At 41.8% G+C, this 26,332-nt stretch overlaps 1 protein-coding gene across 6 annotated transcripts in view; it reads left to right on the top strand.

Moving 5' to 3' along the window:
- Positions 1–26,332, top strand: part of TNRC6C (trinucleotide repeat containing adaptor 6C) — a 106,345-nt gene that overhangs the window by 17,127 nt on the left and 62,886 nt on the right. For all 6 annotated transcript variants that reach the window (XM_004090482.3, XM_030828202.1, XM_030828199.1 and 3 more), the window contains exon 3: positions 10,870–11,196. In XM_004090482.3, the coding sequence (XP_004090530.2) occupies positions 10,870–11,196 (327 nt within the window). The remainder of the gene's footprint in view (positions 1–10,869; positions 11,197–26,332) is intronic.

The following is a 26,332-nucleotide window of genomic DNA, read 5'->3' as shown; positions in this document are numbered from 1 at the left end:
CGAGTACAAAGACTTGAAGTCCATTAGCGGTGAGAGGGCCAGCAGAGCACAGAGGCGTCTCTGAGGGACACAGGAGGGGCGTGGGCCGCGCATTCAGACAAGGCTGATGTACTTGTACTCATCCACTGATCCTGTTGTGCTTGTAGCGCAAGGCTGTTATAGAGTAAAAGCACCTGCGTTTCTAAGAGAGTAATTTCATTTCTCCAAACTTAATATGTTCCTGTTTCTTCTTGATTAATAGCATCATTTTAACTTTTCATTCAGTAATCATAAAAAAGATTATTTTTACAGTTGGAGAGGAGACATGGAATAGGTTTTTTTATTTTTATTTGTATTTTCTTGAGATGGAGTCTCGCTCTGTCACCCAGGCTGGAGTGCAATGGCGCAATCTTGGCTCACTGCGACCTCTGCCTCCCTGGCTCAAGTGATTATTCTGCCTCAGCCTCCCAAGTAGCTGGAATTACGGGGGTATGCCACCATGCCCAGCTAATTTTTGTATTTTTCGTAGAGATGGGGTTTCACCATGTTGGCCAGGCTGGTCTTGAACTCCTGACTTCAGGTGATCTGCCTGCCTTGGCCTCCCAAAGTGCTAGGATTAAAGGCATGAGCCACCACGCCTGGCCTATTTATTTATAATTTTTTTAATTAAAATAAAACAATACCTACATAAGACTTCGGGATATATTACCAGGATTTTTCCTCTGGAAGGTTTCTATGTCTGATAGTCTACTATTACAAGTAGTTTCTGTTCCCTCTATTAGTATCTGGCCCTTTTCCTGTAGGTCTAATCTTTGGGCCAAAAAGATGCCTTGAGACTCTCACCAAGGTCATTCCCAGAATTTTAGACTTTGCTGGCCATATATGGTCTCTGTCATATATTTGTCTTTGAGTTTTTCCCCATCCTTTGAAAATGTAAGGGGCATTCTTAGTTCACCTGCCGGTCCTGCCCTGCTCACATAACAGTTATTCAAGGTGGAAAGGGAAGACTGGTTAGGAATACTTTGACTCTTAAAAAAAATGAGGCTGTCTTAGATATAAGATTGACTACACATAATGCATCAGGCAGATAGCACACAGGAAACCATATTCCATATCCAAATGTCATAGAATTTGGTTGTTTATATTGAAAAAAGGACTGATAACGTTCATTTATGATTTGCTTACTTCTTCCTTTCTGTAGCATGAATTCCTTTTCCTCTGAAGGTTTTGAAGAAAAACAACCCTGAATTTGTCCTTCAGTCATTTAAGAACGATTAACAGCAGCATGGTGGAAAAGCATGGTCAGAGATGTGACTTCTAGTCCCAGTGGTAGCTGGGTCAGCCATCTCAGCCAGATCATCTCGGCTGCCTGAGCCTGTGCAGACAAGGGTGGGACTGGATGATTTCTAAGGTTCCTGTCAGCTCAAATTCTTTGCTCCTGAGTCCTTACCTAATTGTTTCCATCAGGTTTTGGGTTCTGGTGCATTTTCTTCATTTCCAGTCTTTTAAAAGGCAAAATGACAGGTAGAAGTACAAGTGTAGTTGGCACTCCTTATCTGTGGCTTCTGCATCCATGGAATTAACCAACTGTCAATCAAAAATATTTGAAATATAAATGGACAGTTGCATCTGTACTGATGCAGTACATGTACTGTACATGTACAGACCTTTTTTCTTGTCATTATTCTGTAAACAATACAGTATAACAGCTATTTATATAGCATGTAAATTACATTAGGTATTATAAGTAATCTAGAGATTATTTAAATATATAGGAAAGCTGGGCATGGTGGTATGCACCTATTGTCCCAGCTATTTGGGAGGCTGAGGTGGGAGGAACACTTAAGCCCAGGAATTCAAGTCCAGCCCACCCTGGGCAACACAGTGAGACCCCGTCTCTAAAAAAAAAAAATTAAAAATTAAAAACAACAACAAAAAGTATGCGGGAGGATATGTGTAGGTTATACGCAAATAATAACCTGTTTTATATCAGGGATTTGAGCATCTGTGGATTTTGGCATCCAAGGGGGTTTCTGGAACCAATCCCTCTTGGATACTGAAGGATGACTGTACTTTGACTTTTATAGTAGCTAGCCATCCAATGTCAGTTATTTACAAAAGAGAAACTGGGTTTTTCACCACAAAAATTTCTGTAGCTTGCTAATAGTTCTCTTTTTTTATTCCTTCCTTCTCCTGCTCCTCCTCCTCCTCCTCCTCTTCTTCTGCTGATGCTTTTGAATTTCGTAGTAAAAGAACCAATATTCCTAGCTTCCCAAGAAGCACTTGTTGAGTCTAGAATAAAACTTTTGAGCTGGGCACAGTGGCTCATGCCTGTAATTCCAGCACTTTGAGAGGCTGAGGTGGATAGATTGCTTGAGTCCAGGGGTTGTATCTACTAAAGATACAAAAAATTAGTTGGGCATGGTGATACACATCTGTCGTCCTAGCCACTTGGGAGGCTGAGGTGGGAGGATCACCTCAGCCCGGGAAGCCAAGGCTGCAGTGAGCTGTGATCATGCCATTACACTTCAGCTTGGGCAACGGAAGTGAGACCCTGTCTCAAAAAACAAACAAAAAAGCCTGGCCGGGCACTGTGGCTCATGACTGTAATCCCGGCACTTTGAAAGGCCAAGGTGGGTGGATCACTTGTGGTCAGAAGTTCAAGACCAGCCTGGCCAACATGGTGAAAACCCATCTCTACTAAAAATACAAAAATTAGCCAGGCATGGTTGCGGGCACCTGTAATCCCAGCTACTTGGGAGGCTGAGGCAGGAGAATCACTTGAACCTGGGGGCAGAGATTGTGCCATTGCACTACAGCCTGAGCGTCAAGAGCAAAAAAAACTCCATCTCAAAAAAAAAGCAAAAACAAAAAAACCTTTTGAGGCAGATGCAATAAAGTGTGAAATAATTGCTAGTATGCTAATTGTAATTTTAAAATACATTGAATGGTTTTAAGTTTACCAGACAAATGTCTCTGTATTGTGCTCTCAGTTTTATTTGGAAAGTTGCTATTGTGAGAGACAGCAAGTTTTCTTCTCTGTTGTGGGTTGTATTAACGTTTTTTATTAATAGGCTGTATTATTTAGAGCAGTTTTTTTTGTTTGTTTGTTTTTGGAGACGGAGTCTCGCTCTGTCTCCCAGGTTGGAGTGTAGTGGTGCGATCTCAGCTCACTGCAAGCTCCACCTCCCAGGTTCACACCATTCTCCTGCCTCAGCCTCCCAAGTAGTTGGGACTACAGGCACCCACCACCACGCCCGGCTAATTTTTTGTATTTTAGTAGAGACGGGGTTTCACCGTGTTAACCAGGATGGTCTCGATCTCCTGACCTTGTGATCCGCCCGCGTTGGCCTCCCAAAGTGCTGGGATTACAGGCATGGGCCACCACACAATTTTAAGTTTACAAAACAATTGAGCTGAAAGTATAAAGTTCCCATGTATTCCCTCTCCTCACCACCACTAGCTTCCCATATTTGTGTGGAACCTTTGATACAACTGATGTTCTAGTATTGATACTTTTTTTTTTTTTTTTAAGGCAGAGTCTTGCTCTGTTGCCCAGGCTGGAGTACAATGGTGCGATCTCAGCACACTGCAGCCTCTGCCTCCCAGGTACAAGCAACTCTCCTGCCTCAGCCTCCCGAGTAGCTGGGATTACAGGTGTGCGCCATGACGCCCAGCTAATTTTTGTATTTTTAGCAGAGACGAGGTTTCACCATGTTAGCCAGTCTGGTCTCAAACTCCTGACAGGTGATCCACCCACCGCGGCCTCCCAAAGTGCTGGGATTACAGGCATGAGCCACCGCACCCAGCCAATACATTATTATTAACTAAATTCCACGGTTTACATTAGGGTTCACTCTTTGTGTTATACATATCTGTGGGTTTTGACATGCACAATATTGTGTATCCGTCATTGCAGTTTCCCTGCCCTAAAAATCCCCTGTGCTCCGCATAGTCATCCCCCACTGCCCTGGCAACCACTTATCTTTTCACCATCCCTGTAGTTTTGCCTTCTCTAAAATGTCCCGTAGTTGGAATCATACAGTATCTACATACTGTGGATTTTCTACATACTGTAGTTTTCTGATTGGCTTCTTTCACTTAACAATATGCATTTATAGTTCCTCTATGTTTTCATGACTTGATAACTAATTTTTTTAAATCACGTAATGTTCCGTTGTCTGAATGTGCCAGTTTATCCATTCACATACTAAAAAACATCTTGGTTGCTTCTGGTTTTTGACAGTTATGAATAAAGCTGCTATAAACATTTGTGTGCAGGTTTTTGTATGAACATAAAGTTTTCAACTCATTTGGGTAAATACCTATTAGCTTTTCTGTTATTGTAATTAGCTGAAGGTCACTGTCAGGAAAATACATATATATTTATATTTAAGAATCAACTTCGGCCAGGCGCGGTGGCTCACGCTTGTAATCCCAGCACTTTGGGAGGCCGAGGTGGGCGGATCACAAGGTCAGGAGATCGAGACCATGGTGAAACCCCGTCTCTACTAAAAATACAAAAAAAAAAATTAGCCAGGCGTGGTGGCGGGCGCCTGTAGTCCCAGCTACTCGGAGAGGCTGAGGCAGGAGAATGGCGTGAACCCGGGAGGCGGAGCTTGCAGTGAGCCGAGATTGCGCCACTGCACTCCAGCCTGGGCGATAGAGCGAGACTCCATCTCAAAAAAAAAAAAAATCAACTTCAACTTATAACAAATAGGTTCTGCACTTTTCTTTAAAAAGAAAAGATATAATGGATGTTCATTCCATATAAAGGTAAAGAACTTTAAAATCTAAAGTAATTACAAAAAGTATTTCATGTCTACATCAAGGCCAGGGAAATAGGAGCAGAGACAGGCTGGACATAGGGAAGAGGAAATCCGTGGACTCTGAAATGCTAGCCATCACAAAATTAAAACTGCATATCATGTTCTCTGGGCTTCACTTAAACCATAGGCATTCAGAATTAGAAGGAGCCTTAGAGTGTCAGCTAGTCTAAACCTTTCATTTCCAGATGACAAAACTGAGGTCTAAGGATATGAAAATTACTTGATCCAGGTCGTATATATTATTAGTGGAAGTGAATCCAAGTTTTTGAGGTCTCTAGCCTTTGTATTTTTTTATTTCATCAACTAATTTCTTTACATGATGTTGCTGTCTCTGCATTTTTTAAAATTTGTATGTTTGAGAAAAACAATCACTCCTTCAACATTTATTTAGCGGCTGGGCACGGTGGCTCACGCCTATAATCCCAGCACTTTGGGAGGCTGAGGCAGGCGGATCACGAGGTCAGGAGATCAAGACCATCCTGGCTAACACAGTGAAACCTCGTCTCTACAAAACTACAAAAAATTAGCCAAGCGAGGTGGCAGGCGCCTGTAGTCCCAGCTACTCGGGAGGCTGAGGCAGGAGAATGGCGTGACCCCCGGGGGGCGGAGCCTGCAGTGAGCCGAGATCCTGCCACTGCACTCCAGCCTGGGCGACAGCGAGACTCCGTCTCAAAAAAAAAAAAAAAAAAAAAAAAAAAAAAAAAAAAAAATTTATTTAGCCCTCACTGTTGTCTGGCACTATGCTGCCATAATTTACAGCCTAGAGAAGAAGACAGTCATTTTAAAAAGTAACATACACAATGCTGAGTGCTGTACCAAATACCGGGTACTGTGGCTGTTCAGTCAGAAGCACCTAGACTGGCTTAGGCGAGTCACAGGAGGTTTGGAGAGGAGGTGACATTTAGTCTGATGTTTAAAGAATAGATAGGAATTACCATGTTTTTTGACTCTGACGTTATCAATTGCATTATGCACTATTTTATGTACCACTAAGAAAAAAATTGCCAGTTAAACTGATATATTCATTGTCAGTTATAACATGCATCCCAGTTTCAGAAATGTTGAAATATTTGGAAATGTGCCCTAGAACTGATGAAATGTGGTGGTTAGATGAAGAAGCAGGCAGCTCACAGGGGAGTTTAGCACTTGCTGAACCTCAAAGCTAAGTCTGGGGAACTGGGAGTCCTACTGCTCAGGACCACGTGGACCTTGCAGAGAGTTTGGATTTTATTCTGAGAGCATTACAAGACCTCAGAGTTTTCAGCCAGGGAGGAGATCTGCATTTCAGAAGGATCACACTGGCTGCAGTATAGGTGGTGGATTAGAAAGAGTCTCTTACGGTACTCCAGCTAAGAGATGAGGGTGCCCAGGTTCTGATGGTGACAGTTGGAATGAAAATAGATGGGTGAAATTGAGGGATATTTGAGGGTGGAGGGCATTTAGGAGCTATTAATAGAAATGACAAGGTTTGCTGATTGATTAGATGTAGGAGAGATTGAAATACTCAGAAGGGCGAGGCGAGAAAGCTGATGAGTATATGGGACGTGTTGATTTTGAAGTGTATCAAGTATAAAAGAGTGGACAACAAAGCCATAAAAGAAAAGGAAACCTGCCAAGGGGGATGGGAAATAGTAGCATGGAGGAGTAGACAGGCAAGAAGGCAGGAGTGGCCATCGCTGATAAAGACAACTTGAGGGGTCTTTTGGTCTAAAGACTGAGGGGTCAAAAGATAACATGGCCTTGGATTTTAGCAGCAAGGAAGAAATTATGGCCTTGGGTAGTCAGTTTCTTAAAGGTTTGGCAGGAGGAGAGGAGAGAGTGGGAGGAGCTGGAGGAGAATGTGGAGTCCAGGAGAGGTGATTGTTGCCATTTGTGAAGAGATTAGATATTTGAACATGTTCAAGTGATGATGAGAAGGAGCTAATTACAGTAGCCAGACAGTTCCTGGGCCAGTTAGAGGTTGGAAATGCAATTTCTTTCACTCTGCACGCAAACACAGCAACCCTCTTCTTTTTTATATTCAGTTCCATCATATTGAAACACTGGCTAGAAAAAAATAGGGAAATATTTGTAAAGCAAGGAATTGATCCAAGACCCAATCTTATGTTTTGGGCCTTCCTATCTACTTTGGAGAGAGTTGTGAGTTGAAGACCCAGGACATGTGAAGTCCCTAAGATAGGATCCAGAGGTTTGGAGGGTGCCCCTTGCATTGCCTCTCTGACCCCATTGATTGTGAGACATATCGGTATTGCACATACCATTAAGAAAGGAAAATATGCTGCCTGTGCACTGACATGTCATCATAAGACACATCCCAATGTAAGTGATGGTAACCTGTGAAGGGATGTGTGTCTTTGAGTTGATGGAATACAGTATTAGCCTTAGATAGGAATAACAGATGTGGGACGAAGAACAGGGTGACACTCATATGTCTGTAGTGACAGAAACTTGGAGTTTTGTTTGTTTGTTTCTTTGAGACGGAGTCTCGCACTCTCGCCCAGGCTGGAGTGCAGTGGCGCGATCTCGGCTGACTGCAAGCTCCGCCTCCCAGGTTCACGCCATTCTCCTGCCTCAGCCTCCCGAGTAGCTGGGACTGCAGGTGCCTGCCACCATGCCCGGCTAATTTTTTTTTTTGTATTTTTAGTAGAGACAGGGTTTCACCGTGTTAGCCAGGATGGTCTCGATCTGACCTTGTGATCTGCCCGCCTCGGCCTCCCAAAGTGCTGGGATTACAGGCGTGAGCCATCGCGCCCAGCCAAAACTTGGAGTTTTTACTTGATGGCTTTTATTTCTTCTGCAGAGTAGTCAAGTTCGTTTTCTGGGGATAGGGAGAAGTGGGAACAAGGAGGTAAAGGCATTAGGAGCTCAGGAGTGGAAGATCTCTATGTGAATTGTTGACAGCACTGAAACAAGGCAGACCCAGGAAGTTGCAGGATTGACAGGAAGCAGTGAGGGCATTCTGAGACCAGGACCATGCATTCGTAGTGGTACCAAACTGCATGTCACATGATTTTCTTGAGAGATACTTAGCAACCTGAGTCAGGAAGTAGGGAGAGTAGACAGTGGGCTCATCTAGGACTAAGGACTTGCCAGGCACTAGTGACAGATAGACAGTGAGGCAAAGACCTGGAGGATACTGGCAGTGTGGACAATGTAGTGTTCACATGGTAGATGGCCAAGTCCATGTTGAGAGACAAAAACTGCAGGTAAACTGGAGCTGACAATGTAAAGGGAAACAGTACCGTATCATGAACCACCCCCCAATGTTGACTTAAAATATTTTTAAATGTTTCTTCTACATAAAAGATATGTACAGAACTAGGTATAAACTCATTTTGTACATAGCTGTTTCAACTATCAAACCAGTGATGTTTGCAAATTGAGTAGAAAACCAAAAGTGTTTTCAAATAACAAGATAAATGTAATGTCCTGGATAATGATGTTTTGTGTACAAGATGAGGTGGGACTGACTATTGAGGCGCAGACTCTTGCACTTTACATGTCGGCATGCGGAGTTACTACTGGAATCACTGTTTGCATTTGGCATGCTTATTAGTAAACCCTATTATTAGATTATTACCCAACTCTTCTGCCCCTTTTTTAAAATTTAAATTACTATGAGATCTTTGTTTATGCAACTTACTCTAATATGATTTTGGACCTTTAATTACTGCAAATTCATTATTCGCACAGTAGGCCCAACTGCATTCTTTCCCAGTAAATCTGGCAGAGTGTGGCAGTGCTACAGATGCCAAACCACAGTTGCTGACACTAAAATTCAGTAGTACAATCATACCTTGCTTAACAGAGAGATACGTTCTGAAAAATGCACCGTTAGGCTGTTTTGTCATTGTGCATACCCAGATGGTATAGGTTGCTACTCACCTACGCTATGTGGTAGAACCTTTTGCTCCTAGGCTGCAAGCCTTTACAGCATATTACTATACTGAATACTGTAGGCAGTTGCAGCACAATGGTAAGTATTCGTGTTCTCTAAACATAAGAAAGGGACAAGAAAAATACGCTATAAAGAATTTTTAAAAGGTACACCTGTATAGGGCACTTAACTATGAATGGAGCTTGCAGGACTGGAAGTTACTCTGAGGAATCAGTGAGTGGTGAGTGAATGTGAAAGCCTAGGACATGACTATACACTTAGGCCACACTAAACTTACTTAAAAAAATTTTTTTCAGTAATAAAGCTTTTTAATTTTTTAAAGATTTTTCACTCTTTCATAATAACACTTAGCTTAAGAGACACATTGCACGGCTGTACAAAAAATATCTTTCTTTCTTTATATTCTTATTCTGTAAGCTCTTTTCTGTGTTTAATTTTTTTTTTTTAACTTTTAAACTTGTTAAAACCCTAGACACAAACACACACAAGCCAAAGCCTACACGAGGTCAGGATCATCAGTATCACTGTCTTCCACCTCCACATCTTGTCCCACTGGAAGATAACATGCGTGGAGGTTTCATCTCCTGTGATAACAATGACTTCTGGATATCTCCTGAAGGACCTGCCTTAGGCTGTTTTACAGTTAACTGTTGTTTTTGGCTTTTTTTAAATGTAGAAGCAATACACTCTAAAATAATGACAAAAAGCATAGTAAATACATAAACCAGTAATATAGTTATTATGAACCATTATGTACTACTGTACATAATTACTACTGTACATAATGCATGTGCTAGACTTTTTTTTTTTTTTTCTTTGAGACAGAGTCTCACTCTGTCGCCCAGGCTGGAGTGCAGTGGCGCAGTCTCGGCTCATTGCAACCTCCACCTCCCAGTTTCAAGCAATTCTCCTGCCTCAGCCACCTGAATAGCTAGGATTACTCGTACCAGCCACCACACCTGGCGTGTGTGTGTGTGTGTGTGTGTGTGTGTGTGTAGGTAGTAGAGACAGGGTTTCACCATTTTGGCCAGGCTGGTCTTGAACTCTTGACCTCAGGTGATCCGCCCACCTTGGCCTCCCTAGACTTTTTATATGACTGGCAGGATGGTGGGTTTGTTACCACCAGCATCACCACAAACACGAGTAATGTGTTGTGACACTGCAACGGCTGTGTCACCAGACGATAGGAATTTTTCAATTCCATTATAATCTTATGGGACCACTGTCATATATGAAGTCAGTTGTTGACTAAAACGTCATTATTTAGCTTTAATTATTCAGATAACCCAGAATGCACCAATATATGTTTTATACATTATCCTCAGAATTAAAACAAAAATACATATAAATTCATGGACACCTGAAGATTCCTTCGTTTTATAAATATTGAACAAGAGCAGTGGTTCTCATAGAGAGGTGCTGGAACCAGCAGCATCAACATTGTCCCAGTAATTGTTAGAAATGCAAATTCTGGCTGGGCATGGTGGCTCACACCTGTAATCCCAGCACTTTAGGAGGCTGAGGCGAGTGGATCACTTGAGGTCAGGAGTTTGAGACCAGCCTGGCCAACATGGTGAAACCCCATCTCTACTAAAAATATAAAAAGTAGCTGGGCTTAGTGGCCTGCGCCTGTAATCTCAGCTACTCTGGAGGCTGAGGCAGGAGAATCACTTGAATCCGGGAGGTGGAGGTTGCAGTAAGCTAAGATGGCGCCACACTGCCCTCCAGCCTGGGTGACAGAATGAGACACTGTCTCACACTAAAAAAAAAAAAAAGAAATGCAAATTCCCAGTTTCTCCTTGCTTTTTGACACTGAATCAAAGTCTGGAGGTGGGCACCAGGTGTCTGGGCTCTGATAAGCCCTCTAGGTGATTGTGATGCAAACCAAGTGTGAGAACTGCTGCTCCAGTCTTAATGTATCACCTTGATTTTACAGATGAGGAAACCAAGGCCCAGGAATAGCTGGCTCAGACTCTCAAGATTAGTTTGTGTGTAGCAAAACTAGGTCTCAAACTTGGAACTCTAGACTTTAGTCCAGTTCTGTTTCCAAAGCACTACATTGTCATTTTTTCTCAGTTTTTGGTTATGGTTTCCTTGGTTTGGGTTGGGTTTTAAAGGGGTCTAGCTAAAGTTTTGGGTTCTTTTGCCTTTTGTTCATTTTAGTGCCAGAACCTACTAAGACCTGTTCAAGCCAGCCCCAACCTGCCGGTACCAGTACCAGTACTTCCACCAGCACTATCTCAAGCAGCAACAATGGCAAACGTGCATCTGCCAGTGGCCAGCAGCCAGCTGCATCCCGTTACCTGCCTCGTGAGGTGCCTCCACGCTTCCGCCAGCAAGAACAGAAGCAGCTATTAAAGAGAGGCCAGCCATTGCCTACGGGGACTCTAACCAGTGTGAGCCCAACCCAGGGTGCTGGGCCTGCAGGGGTAAGCCCACCTCCCCTACCTGGAGCCGGAACACAGCATCATCCCAGTAAGCTCCAACCAGGTAAAAACTACATAGGATGAGACATTGTTTTGATCTGAAAACTGTTTGCTATTTTCAACTTTGCTGCTGAGCAATAGAAATAGACATATTTTGGTCCATACTCACTACATACACAGAGACAGACAAATTCATTTCATTTTAAGTGGGTTTTAAAATTTAATTGTGTTTTCCCTCTATTTATTTACATTATTGCTCATGAGTTTGCAGATGGCATGAGCTACTTCAGCTGAGCTTATTTTTCATCAGAAACTAAAGGTCTGTACATTGGTCCATACGAACCCATCAAGGCAGATACTTCAGAACCCAGCAGTGAAAACTTTTCAGTAAAACCCTTTTCTCTCAATTTCCTAGTCTGTTTTATGAGTGCACACAAGCATTTTTTGCAAGGAGGTACAGATCCTTCCACTAGGCGTTTCTAACTGTAACTTAGTCATACACATTGAGCCAAGCCTATCTGATACCTCCTCATCCTAAGCCCCACTTCTTGTTGCTTCCTTTCTTGTAACTAGTTGATAGCTTTCTTTTGGGTCCTAAGAAAAATCACCACTTGTTTATTTGCTTTCCAGCTGCCAAAATGTAGATGTCTCTCATTTCCTGTCAGCTTCTTTTCCAATCTCCTTGACTTGATGGATTTGTACTTTTGAAAAATTCATGTACTGTAGTTTTAAGGAATTTTTGGAAGAGAACAAAGTATTTGTGGTCAACTGCCATGTTCTCTGTTAGATTCTTCAATTTTTCAGTTTCAAGTAACAACTAATAATTAGTGCTGTTTCTAGAATGGAAACTTACCTGCTCATAGTTGTGAAATTAAGGTCTGTAATTAGATGTGCAAGGAGGCTTCTTAGATTGGAATTTAAAAGAAACACGGCACAAGTCATATTCTTGTTTTCTTTCATGTGCTGCTTTTTAATATGGGTAATAATTCTAGCATGACCTAAAAGTATTTATAGCAATGTTTTTCAAAACTGTGACTTTGTAGTATAGTCAGAACTAATATTTATAGACAACTTTACCAAGTCTCTTCAAATAGTCTTGGCTTTCATCTGCTAACCACTTGGTAGAGGGGATGTAGGTCAATGATTGTCACCAAAAAGCAGGGCAGAAAAGATAAAATACATTCACTGACCAAGAATATAGTCTCATCTGTTTAGTTGCCAGCAGTTTACAATCAAACATGCTACTTTCCCAATATGGTCTTTAGGAAAATCTTAACAGAGACAAGGATTCTATAGTTAGACCTAAATAGCTTGGTGTTTTAATTTAAGGGTCTTATTTTGAAAAACTGAATAGGAAATATAACAGCCCTGCCTGTTCTGGTTGTATCTGGTTGTCATGTGATTGGTCGACAGTATTGCGTCAGTTTTCTCATCAAATGCTGCTGGTATAGAATGTTACTGGTATCTTCTTAGATAAGTAGAAAATAAGCAATTAAGTCAATAAAATCTTGCTATGATAATATTCCTTCATTAAGTATTTGTCTCTGTAAATATAACATTATCCAAGAAAATACTCCTACTTCATAGTCCTTCTAAAATATATATTGTAGGCTGGGCACAGTGGCTTACACCTGTAATCCCAGCACTTCGCGAAGCTAAGGCGGGCGGATCACCTGAGGTCGAGAGTTCGAGACCAGCCTGACCAACATGGAGAAACCCAGTCTGTACTAAAAATACAAAATTAGCTGGGCGTGTTGGCGCGTGCCTGTAATCCCAGCTACTTGGGAGGCTGAGGCAGGAGAATCGCTTGAACCTGGGACGTGGAGGTTGCGGTGAGCCGAGATCACACCATTGCACTCCAGCCTGGGCGACAAGAGCGAAACTCCGTTTCAAAACAAACAAAAAAAAGTGTGTGAGTGTATGTGTATAAATATTAAATATATATATATATGCGCACACACACACACACACGTCAAAGAACATAAATCATTTTATGGATTAAAAACATCTCAAAAAATTGATCAATCTATGTCGTGAGCATAATAAGAAATTCATTCTTGACTCCCAAACAAAAATCTTCATTTTATACCGATTTCATCTCTTCCTCAGTAGTCTCTGGTATGACAGCCAGATGCATCTTTCTCACTCACCACCCTTCACTGACGAGGGGTTCCCTCACAAACCTGCCCTGGTCACCTAGTTACTAATGCACAAACTCTCCGTTTTTCTGTCTGGCTGTGAAGGCCCTTCATAGCTGAGTCTCCCCAACATTTTTCCCCCCACTCTCCATGGCCTTCTTTTCTCTTTTCTTTTCTTTCTTTTCTGAGACTGAGTTTCTCTCTTGTTGCCCAGGCTGAAATGCAATGGCACAGTCTTGGCTCACCGCAACCTCTGCCTCCCGGGTTCAAGTGATTCTCCTGCCTGCCTCAGCCTCCTGAGTAGCTGGGATTACAGGCTACTGCCACCATGCCTGACTAATTTTGTATTTTTAGTAGAGAAGGCATTTCACCATGTTGGTCAGGATGTTCTCAAACTCCTGACTTCAGGTGATCCGCCTGCCTCAGCCTCCCAAATCGCTGTGATTCCAGGCATGAGCCACCGCCCCCAGCCTCCATGGCCTACTGTCTGTTATGATTGGGATTGCTTTCTTACTGTCTCACAAGTGTGCCATGCTCACTGTCAAGTCCTGCCCATGTACACATGCTTAATTGCCCCCCCACCCCCGCTTTACTTCAGTTCATTGTCCCCCCGCTCCCATGAAGCTTCCCCAAGCAGCTCTGTCTCCATTCTGTTCTCACAGGTGTAATATGCCCAGTTTGTAACATACACCTTTGCGCTTACCGTGTACTACATATCCTGTATTTTTTGCTGATTATGTCATAAGAGTCTTGCCTTTCAACTAAGTTGGAAATATCCTATGAAGAAAATGTTTGAGGTCGGGCACGGTGGCTGACGCCTGTAATCCCAGCACTTTGAAGCCCTGGGCAGGTGAATTGCTTGAGCTCAGGAGTTCGAGGCCAGCCTGGGTGACACAGCAAAACCCCGTTTCTACAAAAAGTACAAAAATTAGCCAGACATGGTGGCATGTGCCTGTGGTCCCAGCTACTCAAGAGGCTGAGGTGGGACAATCGCTTGAGCCTGGGAGGTGGAGGATGCAGTGAGCCAAGATCAAGTCACTGCATTCCAGCCTGGGCAACAGGAAAAAATAAATAAATAACGTCTCTGAGCTTTCTCTGACTAAGCAGAATGGGAAAATCTCTGAACCATAGGTGAGGACTTGGAAACTAGAACTTGTTATGCCACCAACTAGTACTTCCATTTCTCATCTAAAATGAGAGATTTGAACCTCTCATGATCTCTAAGGTCCTTTCCTTAAATTTCTGACTCAGACACTATTCCAGTGACTTTTTTGATTTTTGTCAGTGGAAGGACTTTCAGGAACACTGTCCTGTGTTGTGATGGTGTCGGCACAGGGATTGTAGGTGGGCATCACCATGCATGGAGGCAATATGGCAAAGTGGTCAAGAGACAGGCCCAGTCCACTTACCAGACCCACCACCTCCTGTGTGACCTTAACCAAATCACCTTCACTCGCTGCACTTTTGACTCATCTTTGAAATGAAGAGATTCCTAATTTTGAAGATGAGGTATTTATTTCATATGCAGCACAAGGCCTTGCTTATAGTAAGTGTTGAGTAATGCAGGTGATAGTTGTTAATGTGAGACTTGTGAGACTTTGAAATATACAACAAATATGTACCCATCTTTGAAACACCATTGTGAAGCAGAGTGTTCACAAATCCCAGCTACCTGACAGGCTGAGGGAGAAGGATTGCTTGAGCCCAGGAATTCAAGACCAGCATGGACAACATAGCAAGACCTGTTTCAAAAAAATACTCAAAATTTTTAACTGACTAAATTCTAAAACAGTGCAGTAAAGCTTTCTCATCAAAATGTGATTTGTGTATATTTTGAAGTTTCACTTGTCCTTTCTAGAGTTCTCTTTTTCATATTATAGTTGTTTAATGAATTCATATCCAGGTGAAATTCTGTTAGTGTATTCCTGAGGAGTAACCAGATTTCTGGTTGCAGTGAAAGTATTTTTAGATACAGTTTGAAATAAAAGCTCTTACAGCTTTCTTAAAAGTAATACATAGATTTTCATTGTACTTGAATCTGTCACTTTAATGTAGAAGTGACTCCTACAGTCACTTCTATATTAAAACAAAAAAATAGAGTTTTATTCATGATTACATTTCCCTAACTTGTAAGGTTCAATTAAAAAGAAGTACAAATGCTGGGTCAGTAGAACTAAGATTGAATTAACCAAGCAGGGGGCAGGTGAGGGAGGTATCCTTAGGAATTTAACAGCACACCATTTCTAATGAAAAGCAAAGTGAAACTGGGAGTTCTTTCAGCTTAGCACATGAATTTCTGTGTTTTTCTAGGTGTATTAGTATGTAAACTCTTTGTGCCCTCCCCCCAAGTTTTAGTGTGCTTAGCAAAAACTAAAGAAGGTGAAGTATTCGTGGAAGGAACTGATGGAGTTTGAGTTACCTTTGTCATAGCTTTAAAAAGTTGCACAGTGAAGATTTGTGGGCATCCTTGTTTCCCCATAACTGAGTATTTGACCAGTTGCCTACTGCTTTCCCGTGGAAGTAAATGTTATAGTCCTGTACTGTGCTAATGGAAAACTTACGTGTCCATTCCAGTAAACAGAGAGGATTTATGGATAAAATTAAACAATAGAGGAACAGAAATGGGAAAGTTTTTAAAGAGTTAAAAATGGAATTTATAGCATTTTTAGCTGTGTAAGTATAGATAAAATTTATATTTACATACTGTTAACGGTACAAGGCAACTGGTGAAATTAGAAAACAGACTTACATAGGCCGGGCGTGTTGGCTCACACCTGTAATCCTAGCAGTTTGAGAGGCCGAGGCAGGTGGATCACCTGAGGTCAGGAGTTTAAGACCAGCCTGGCCAGCATAGCAAAACCCCATCTCTACTAAAAATACAAAAATTAGCTGGGTGTGATGGTAGGCACCTGTAACCCCAGCTACCCGGGAGGCTGAGGCAAGAGAATCACTTGAATCCGGGAGGCAGGGGTTGCAGTGAGCTGAGATCACACCACTGTACTCCAGCCTGGGTGACAGAGCAAGATTCCATAAAAAAAAAAAAAAAAAAAAAAAAAAAAAAGAAAAGAAAAGAGACTTAGTCTGACAGTTATTTATTTCATTATTCTTTTTCTTTATATAGCACATGCTTCCTAACAGGATGTAAATCAGTAGATTGATCTGGCTCTTACAACATTTTATCATAATTCACCTTTTGATTTACATTAATCTGCAAGCTTGTTTCTGTAGAAAATTGCAACCACACATTTTGCCATTTCTTAGACAAACTAGTGTACTAGCTTCACACTTTTTCACTCTTTTTCCTTTTCTTCCTGTATGAGAATGTTCAGGCAGCAGTGCCACACTCAGCTTGCACAGCTCTGAGAAGGGAGGAAGATGCTAGCCTTTCAGAACTGTGGTTTTGTCATGTGTGTCTTCATTTGTTCATTGAGCAGAACATTTGTTGAATGCCTACCGAACATCACGTACCCTGCACTGGGGATGGACAATTCATGAGTGAAGTGTTTTGGAATAACCAATAAGTAAGTCAGCCACTTCAAGGTATTGTAACAGAGATAAGCATAGAGTGCCACATGGAAAGGACAACTAACCCAAACTGCGGATAGGGGACTGCACGGAAGCCTTTCTGGTGGAGGTGATACGAGCTGAGTTTCAAGTTAGCTGTGCTGGGCAAAGAAGGTGAAAGGGTGTCGTAGATGGAGTGACCTTCATGCACGAAAAGCGCAAACTCGCAGTTGTAAAGCCTCTCAGTAACCGCTGCAGGCTCATTGTGGCAGGGGGACAGTGGGAAGATCTAAGGCTACAAAAGTTGGCTGTTGGTATTACTAAGTAGTAGTAATAAACCAGCATAAAAACTTCTTTTGGTAATTGAGCCAAATTAAATTCAGATTTAAAGCTCTTCCAACAAGTTACTTTTGGAACTTGATAGACTAATTCTGAACTTCATCTAGAAGAGCGAATGTACGTGAATAGAAGAGCCAAGAAACTGAAAAAGCATAATGAGCTATCACTTGGAGCTGTGATCCTCTAGTGATTTTAACAGCGTGTTTCCAGGGCAGGAGTAAACACAGATCCAGGAACTACGATATAAAGAGAGCAGGGGGAAAACAGATGTATATATGGAGAGTTTCAGGTCACTGAGAAAATACTGGTTCAGATCAGTATCATGCTAGAAAGCCATATGCAAGACAAATATAAGAACTACAGAAAGATGACATAAGAGAGTATTTTCTAAATCTTGGGATAAAATTTTAATCATAAGCCATGAAAAGAAAGACTGACAAGTTTGAATGTATAAAAATTTTAAAAGTTTTGTACGCGAATATGAATAAAATCTGAGAGGACATGTTTACAGTGTAAATAGCAAAAGGTAAATATCTCAAAAATACCAAGTGTTCCTACAAATCAAAAGAAAAACAGTCCAATAGAAGAATGGGCAAAGAATGTGAACGGGAAGATCATAGAACTACCACAAATGGGTCCTAAGTATGTTGAAAGTATTCCCTTGTGGCTGGGCATGGTGGCTCACACCTGTAATCCTAGCACTTTGGGAGGCCGAGGCAGGTGGATCACGAGTTCAGGAGATCGAGACCATCCTGGCTAACACAGTGAAACCCCATCTCTACTAAAAAAAAATACAAAAAATTAGCCGGGCATGGTGGCAGGTGCCTGTAGTCCCAGCTGCTCGGGAGGCTGAGGCAGGAGAATGGTGTGAACCCGGGAGGCGGAGCTTGCAGTGAGCCGAGATGGCGCCACTGCACTCCAGCCTGGGCGACAGAGCGAGACTCTGTCTCAAAAAAAAAAAAAAATGTATTTCCTTGTAATCAAGGAAAAGATAAATGGAAACAGCACTGATAGATCACTTTTCACTTACCAAATTGTCAAAACTTTAAATCTTGTTAATATTCCTCTATTATAATAACACAGTACTATGGATTGAGTGCTTATCATTTGCAAGATCCAATTGCTTTACATGTATTAACTCATTTAATCTTCTCAAGACCCTGTAACCACTGCAGGCGATCAGCGAGAGTGTGGGAAAAGGAGACGCTGGTGTGCTGTTGGTTGGAATGTAAGGAGGCATGTGGCAGGATTTATCAAAATGTTGGGTAATATGACGTAGCTGTTCAGATACAGGAATACATCCTGCAGACACCTAGAGCACAGCTCTTTACTGATGACTGAATGCTCTGCGGTTGTCTTCTGCCCAGTGGCATGAATTAATAACAGGCAAGTTGGAACATGTCGAGAGGTAGTAGGGACAAAAACAGAGTTGACTGTATTCTTTACAGAACAGGCACAGGTGTAGATAGCATTAGTCTTCCAGTGACCAGCAATCTCACTTTATCCTGTGATGATAAAGAGCAGCCTGTGTTTGAGAACCAGTTGAACTTTTGCTAGGCTGCAGGTCCCCACAGAACAGCAATTTCAAATCTTGTCCCCCCACTCCCTACCTCTTATCGGGTCAGCCATGCCCTCTGTTCTTGGTGTCAACTTCTTGCTGTCACCCACGTTGGCCCGGGCATTGGGCAGAAGCTTCGTTGGTTTTGTAGCATTATTGATCTCAACAAGTATCCCATTTTAGAAGGTAACCAAGACTTGCATGCAAAAATAAGTCCTAGATGCTTTTAATATTCGATAATGCTGATGTTGAAGTGAAATTCAGTCAAGTGAAACCAATTTTGTAATGGACTGACAATTCTAAATGGAGCTTTCCAGCGTCCAGCTGACCCTTCTGCCAGTGGTTAATGTTGTGACTGTTCTCAGGCAGCATCCTGTGGCTGCCATCCCTCATGGGAAACACAGGCTTGCACACAAGGGCATCCAGAGCAGACAGGGCAATAAAGGCCTAGAAATGCCCCCTAAGGACTGGGAGAACAACAGAGGGGAGCCTACAACAAGCCCCAGAGGAGGAGGGCCTGTGGGCATTTCAGCTGTCAAAGGGCTGTCCTGAGAGTCCGCTGCCCCTGGGCAGCCCCAGAGGGCAGAGGTGGAACAAGAATGGCGGAAATATAGGGTGGTGGGCAGGGTTTTCAGATTTCTGGAAGAACTTTTATTCCTTCCCCTCTCACTGGCAATAGCCAAAGAGAGACAGTTCTTGCCAATGGTCGAAGGGCTTCTGCGAGACAGATAGGCCAGGGTGCCTCCCAGCCCTGGTTCCAGGTTCTCTTTAGATAAAGACTGTTACCAGCAAATGAAACATTGGCCTTCTCATAAAATAATACAGGGGAAAGGAGATTTGTAAATTCATGTATTGATTTGGATGGGAGTATATTTAGCCAAATAGCAACAGATCTTAACCGTGAAGATGAGTATTAGTAAGTACAGTGATTTCCAGAGATTCCAAAGAATGCCACCTGATCATGTCATGTTCAGTGCAGATTATGTTTTTGCAAGTCTGCAGGATAGCTCCAGCTTGAAACACTTGAGAGCTTTTATCTTTAAAAAATAATAATAATAACTTCTTTTGCCAAAGGCAGAACAATGTATTGTTTTGGTGGCTGCTTTGTACATTTATAAACAGAGGCTTTGATTAATATACGGCAGTGTTTGCTACTTAGATCTTTTTTAGATAGAGGCAGGAAAGTCATTAAGAAGCTGGACACTTGCCAGTTTACATGTGGGGCTCATTTAGAATATTACAGCTAGTGTTGGCATGCCAAATGTTTAGGAGTTGTTTAGAAAAAGACAGAAAGAAGGAGCGGAAAACAAAGGCAGGATGAGAGAGCCGCAGTTTATTCGCCTGCAGCCAATAGGCAAAATGCTGTTATTCTTTTGGCTGACTTTCAAAAACACAGAAGAAAAGTGGCTGTGATGCTAATTGTAACTGGGTCCTGAAGTGAAAATGTTTGTGACAATCGAAAGAATTTAAAGAGGAAGGAAGATCGGTTTAGTGTCAGCTGCAATTAGATAATCAAAGCTGTAAAATCCCATCCGTCCATGCCTCCACCCCTAGTTGAAGGGGATGATTCGGGTGCCTCCTGGAGTAGAAAGGGCATTGCCCAGCCCTGCCCGGCTTGCGGCCACGGGCGCCCGCGGGTGGCCCGGACGCAGGCTGGCCCCGGGAGCTTCCTGGCAGCTCCCTGGCAGCTCTACAGGAGGCGGCTCTCGCTGTACCCAGCCGACATGTTGTAGCGAGAGGCCAGGCGAGCCTAGATGCAGGCGTAGAGGCAGCTGTGCACGCGAGGTGGCGTCTCCTAGGAGGGTTGGGCGGCACCGTCTGCAGGTATTTCCTCACCCATCAGCCCCTCGTAGAGCAGGAGAAATGGAACAAACACGGAACAAATAGTGGCTGCTTCTCGCCAGTCCGTTCGTGACATAACATTCCAGTGTGTGAGTGTAGCTTCGTATCCCTAAGCTCTTGGCTGCAATTCAGATTGGATAAAATGGCGTCTTGGAAAAGAGCTGCTTGCTAAAGATCTGCCGCCCTGAGCAGAGACTTACCCATGGCTTTCCCTACTGTGGTTTCTCTCTGCTGGGCTGGCACAGGCAGGCCTTCCCAAATTAGGAAGCAAGCCTCCTTTGCCCCCAGTTTCCTTCTTCATTTAATGGACTCTTAACCTTGAGGAAGCAATCTCATTTTACTGCCGTTTTGAAGAAAAACACAAGGCAACAAACTTACTCTTTTGGACACTTTTTGTGTTTCCAATAAATCATGTACTGTGTTCTGCATTTCATAATTCCTTGTATTTATAGTAGTTGACAGATGAAATGTTTGGGAATCTGTCCAGCAATGGAATTTTTAATTCAAAGTACTTTCTCCCTGAGAGCTGTACACCCAGTAAATGCAGTAGAGGGGGAGGCATCTTTGGTTTTCAAAAGCTGAAAGCTGTTGTAGCATTTATCCTGCCCCTGAAAAGCAAGCAGCGAAGGGTTTGTGGCATCAGTAAGCCTTAGTAAACATATATTGTCAACTGTTGAAAGCGTTGCAAACTAGTGTTTGTAATACATAATGTATTATTTCAATTAAAAGGACTGTGATGATAAAGAATGAACGCATTTACTATTTGTCAGTGTTAGTACCAGTACAGCATTCTGCACACCTCTAAGTAAATCTTGTCCACACTTTCCTATCGGATTAAATCTGATACCTAATTAAAATTTTGCTTACCATGGCTTTTGGAAGCTCTTCATTAAATACTTTTCCAGGAAAATTTTATCTTTATACGCTAACATTTTGGAATTTAAAGACAAAGGAAAGCTTTTCTCTTTCAACCATGCTGTTATGTAATCCTTTTTAATTTAATCACTTAAGACAGTTATGTTGCTTAGATTTTTATAGACACCTATTTATAGACTGTGTAAACCACTTAACAGCAGAAGAAAAGAGAATTTAACATTGTACATAAGCTTCAATTCTTTTTTCTTTTTAAGGCTTTTTTTTTAGGGGAAAAGTTATTTGATAATAGAATATTGTGGTGGGAAGAGCACTAGATTGTATTCTGAAAACCCAGATTTCAGTTCATTCCTTACTGCTTATTAGTTACAAACCCTGGCGACTTGGCCTCTCTGAGCCTGTTTCTTCATCTGTAAAACTGACATTGTTTGTAAGGTTCAGTTAAGCCGATGTGTATGGAAATACTTCAAACTCCGAAATGGTATAAAGTATGTGATGTCTTGGTTCATTTCAGAGTTTTCATTCATTACAAAATGGCTGCTCTTAAAATTCAGTCATTCCACAGATTTTTTTTTTTTAACAAAGCTTAACCTTTTAGACTACATTTTCATTTTTGGAATAAATCCTGGTATTCTGATTAAAAGAATGTGTGGTGATGATGGTGGTGCCATTGGTGATGGTGATGATGGAGTTGGTGATGATGGTGGAGATAACAATGATGGTAGTGGTGATCATGGTGGTGGTGCTGGTGTTGGTGATGGTGGTAACAATGGTGATGGTGGTAACAATGGTGATGGTGGTGGTGGCGATGATGAGGAAGAGGAGACATTCAGAGATTTGATAGAACTAAAAGCATACTTTAATTAGCTCAGTATGCAATATAGTCCCCGGTTTGGGGGTTTTGTATTTATAATTTTCAGAGAGATCCCTAAGCCTACCCTTCAAAAAAGAGCTTATAAGTAGTAGGTACTTTTCTCTTTCTCCATGAACCTGCATTGAATTTTCAGTAAAATTAATTTGTGAAGAGCCAGATGATTTGATGAGGTGGAAGAACCAAGAAGGAACAAGAGAGCAGCTAAAGTATGGAAAAAAAGGAAAAAAGAATAGCAGTATGTCTCATAATGGTAGCCAAACATGGAATGTCAGCAGCTGCAGCCTGAAACTTCAGTGGGCTGGGCTAGGCTGGGCACACTCCCTGCTCCCCTCCTGTGACAGAAGATGTACCAGGCCACAGCGTGGCCCCGAGGCTGCATCCTATCCCAAGAAGCACAAGGAGGCTATAGAGGTGGGAGAAAAGAGATGGTTGGTTGGTTGATTGGTTCCTTCTTAAGTAAAATAGCATTGTTCCAAATTGACTTCTATAGTAAAACTTATACTTTTTATAATTTTTTTTATTTTTGTGCGTACATAGAAGGTATATGTATTTATGGGTTACATGAGATATTTTGATACAGGCATGCAATGTGTAATAATCACAGGATAAATGGGGTATCAGTCATCTCAAGTATTTATCCATTGTGTTACAAATAATCCTATTATACTCTTTTATGTATTTTTAAATGGACAGTGAAATTATTTTTAGCTATAGTAAGCCTGTTACACTAGTAATTGGTAGGTCTTATTTATTCTTTCTAATTATTTTTTGTACCCATTAACCCATCTCCACTTCTCCCCACCCCTCACTCTTCCACTACCCTTCCTAGCCTCTATCTTTGTAAGTTCAATTATGTTCATTTTTAACTCCCACAAATAAGTGAGAACATGCAAAGCTTGTCTTCGTGTGCCTGGCTTGTTTTAATTAAAATAGTGACCTCCAGTTCCATCCATGTTGTTGCAAATGACAGGATCTTATTTTTTTTATGGCTGAGCAGTATTCCATTGTGTATATGTGCCGTATTTTCTTTATTTATCTGTTTATGGACACGTAGGTTGCTTCCAAATCTTGGTTGGTGTGAGTAGTGCTGCAGCAAACATCGAAGCTCTCTCTTCAATATACTGATCTCCTTTCTTTTGGGTATATACCTAGGAGTGAGGTGGTATAACTTATTATCAAACCCTATCTATGTTTTCAACATAGATTCATAGTCTCAGTTGTAGTTTTTTTTAACTAAAAAACGTTTTGAGCTGTCAGTTCCTCTTGTACTAACTTTTCTGAATAGATAACCCAGTATTTTTGCAAATAACTTCAGTTAAGTTGGTTGCTAGTCAACATGGCAACCTAAACTTAACTTTACCTTCAAGACTGAAAATTTAAGCATCATTTATATTACTAGCAAACTGCTTTCAAGTATTGATAAGAATTACTCATTCATTCATTCGTTCAGTGGATGTTTACTTACTGCTTCTTCTCTATCAGATACTCTGCTGAACACTGGCAGTAAAAATAGGGCCAAAATAGGCACCTGTTGCCTTCATGGTGTTTACAGCCTAGAGGGAGAACCAGCCAGTCACACGATGACTCACACTCGAATGTGTGCTCCATGAGAGAAAGAAATCATCCATCTTGTTTATGGCTGTGTCCCCAGCACAGTAGCTGCATATAGGAGGCACTCAATAATAGTTATTGTTTCAATTGAGTTGGCAAGCTCTGGGCCCATGAGCCACATCTGGCCCATCACCTATTTTTGGAAATAAAGTTTTGTTGGCACACAGCCACACTCATTCTGCTTTTGTGCCATGGCAGCAGAATTGAGTAGCTGTGACAGAGACTATATGGCCCACAAAGCCTAAAGCATTTTGGCTATTAGGCCCTTTACAGAAATTGTTTGCCACCCTGGTTGGTCTAAGTGACTTGAAAGGAAGACTGTCACAATGAAGGTATGAGGGAGTCCTAACTAGGGAACAAAAACGTCCCAAATTAAATGTCCTTGGGTTTGAGATAGGAAAAAAGAATAGACATTGAGCCCAGGCAGGGGATGGCACCTTTAACAGCCCTATCTTTGGGAGGGCAGGACACAGATGGCACCTTGAGGAACTGTCTGGAGCACAGAGCAAGAGAAAGAATGATATGAATGGCCTCAAAAGAGACCCAACCATTGGTGACCCACTGGGCATTCATTTGGAAAAGAGCACTGTATGCAGTGTTGAGCACGTTACTGGGGGTGGAGCGGCAGGGGGCATGGGAAGAGACCTGTTGGAAAGTTATTTACAGTAATCCAGTCAAGACATAGGGTGCTTGGAACAGGGGCAGTCAGAGGGAAGTTTTATTTCTTATTTTAATGGAAAAGATTCTAGAAATACCCAGTATGTAAACTCAACAGGCATGACTTCATCCTTATGGCATCCTGTATGGCCATCCTTATGGCACTTCAGCTATTGGAGATGGATATTGGCCTTTCTAGAAGTGACTTTGCTTCCTGCCAGTATTGCCCCATTGGTGGTTGTTTTGCTGTGGCGTAGTTGAGCTCTACACCTCAAAGCCCGGGAAGGTCTGAGTAGGCGGCGTCATTGTAGTGGAATTGGTTCCCTCAGAAGATGGATGTGCTTGTTCAAAGCAGTCTGGGCTGTACAAGTGCAGCTGATTGGTGACTTCAGCTAGAACTCAGATTGTAGCGCTATGCATTTATGGTTTTGTTTGCCCAGGAAACATATATTGTTTGCCTATATGTGGCAAGCATTTTGAATGGAAAACTAAAAAGATATTTGCCATGCCCTCAAGGAACTCACCTTCAGAAATTAGACACTTAATTCAGGGATCAGATGGGTTTTTAATCAGACTGCTCTGCAGCCTGACTCATATCACATTTAAACATAAAAATTAAAAATTTTGAAAATATTTTTTCAATAAAGTATACAGAAAATAATATAACTGTATTCACAATAGAGATTTAACATAATATCATGCCATATTTGCTTCAGGGCTCTCTATTTTTAAAATGTTATAGGTATCACCCTCCAACCCCATTCTGGTCCCCATCCCACCCCCAGAGGGAACCACAATTCAAAAATTGTAGTGTTGTGTCACTTTCATCTAGAGTGTGACATTAAAGTGCATTTCTTGATTATTAATGAGGTTGATTATTGTTTCATATGTTAATGGCTTGTGAGTTTTCTCTTTTCTAAATTACCTGTTCCTATCCTTTTCACATTTCTGGTTGGGTTGTTGGCCTTTTTCTTACTGATTTTTAGGATTCTTTTTTTTTTTTGGAGATGGAGTCTCACTGTGTTGCCCAGGCTGGAGTGCAGTGGCACAATCTCGGCATACTGCATCCTCCACCTCCCAGGTTCAAGTGATTCTCCTGCCTCAACCTCCCAAGTAGCTGGAACTACAGGCATGCACCACCACACCCGGCTAATTTTTGTATAAGTAGAGACAAGGTTTCACCATGTTGGCCAGGCTGGTCTTGAACTCTTGACCTCAGGTGATCCATCTGCCTCAGCCTCCCAAAGTGCTGGGATTACAGGCGAGAGCCACTGTGCCTGGCTGGGAATTATTTAATCTGATAACCGTACAGTATCTGTTATATCTTCTCCCTGCCTGTGGCTTGTTTTTTTTAGCTTTCATTATATGATATCTTTTGTTATATAGATGTTTTTAATATTAGCAGAGTCAAATTTATCACCTGTTTATGTCTTATGTATTTCATGTCTTCTATAAGAAGATACAATGTCCAAGGTCATAGAGATGGTCTCCTTTGTTTCCTTAATAAGCTTTAAGAAGTTTTGCTTTTCCTAATTCGCTCTTTACTTTATCTAGAATGTATACGATATAAGGGATCTACTTTCATTTCATGTGGCTAGACAGTTGTCCAACAGCATTTATTAGCCACTAGCTTATAATGCTATCCTTCTTGCAAACGTGTTGTATAACTAAGTATAAACCTGTCAAATTGGGGGCTGAGCAATCCTCAAGTCCTCAAAGTAGACCATTAACAAAGGGCAGACCATTTTACAGTGTGCCTGTTGTGGAATGGAACCAATAATACTGTGTATTCGAATGGCACCTC

Source organism: Nomascus leucogenys, chromosome 14 (genome assembly GCF_006542625.1).
Source record: "Nomascus leucogenys isolate Asia chromosome 14, Asia_NLE_v1, whole genome shotgun sequence".
In the NCBI taxonomy this organism is placed as follows: Eukaryota; Metazoa; Chordata; class Mammalia; order Primates; family Hylobatidae; genus Nomascus; species Nomascus leucogenys.
The sequence above is the reverse complement of the archived record's forward strand: the minus strand, read 5'-3'. Positions and strand labels throughout refer to the sequence as shown.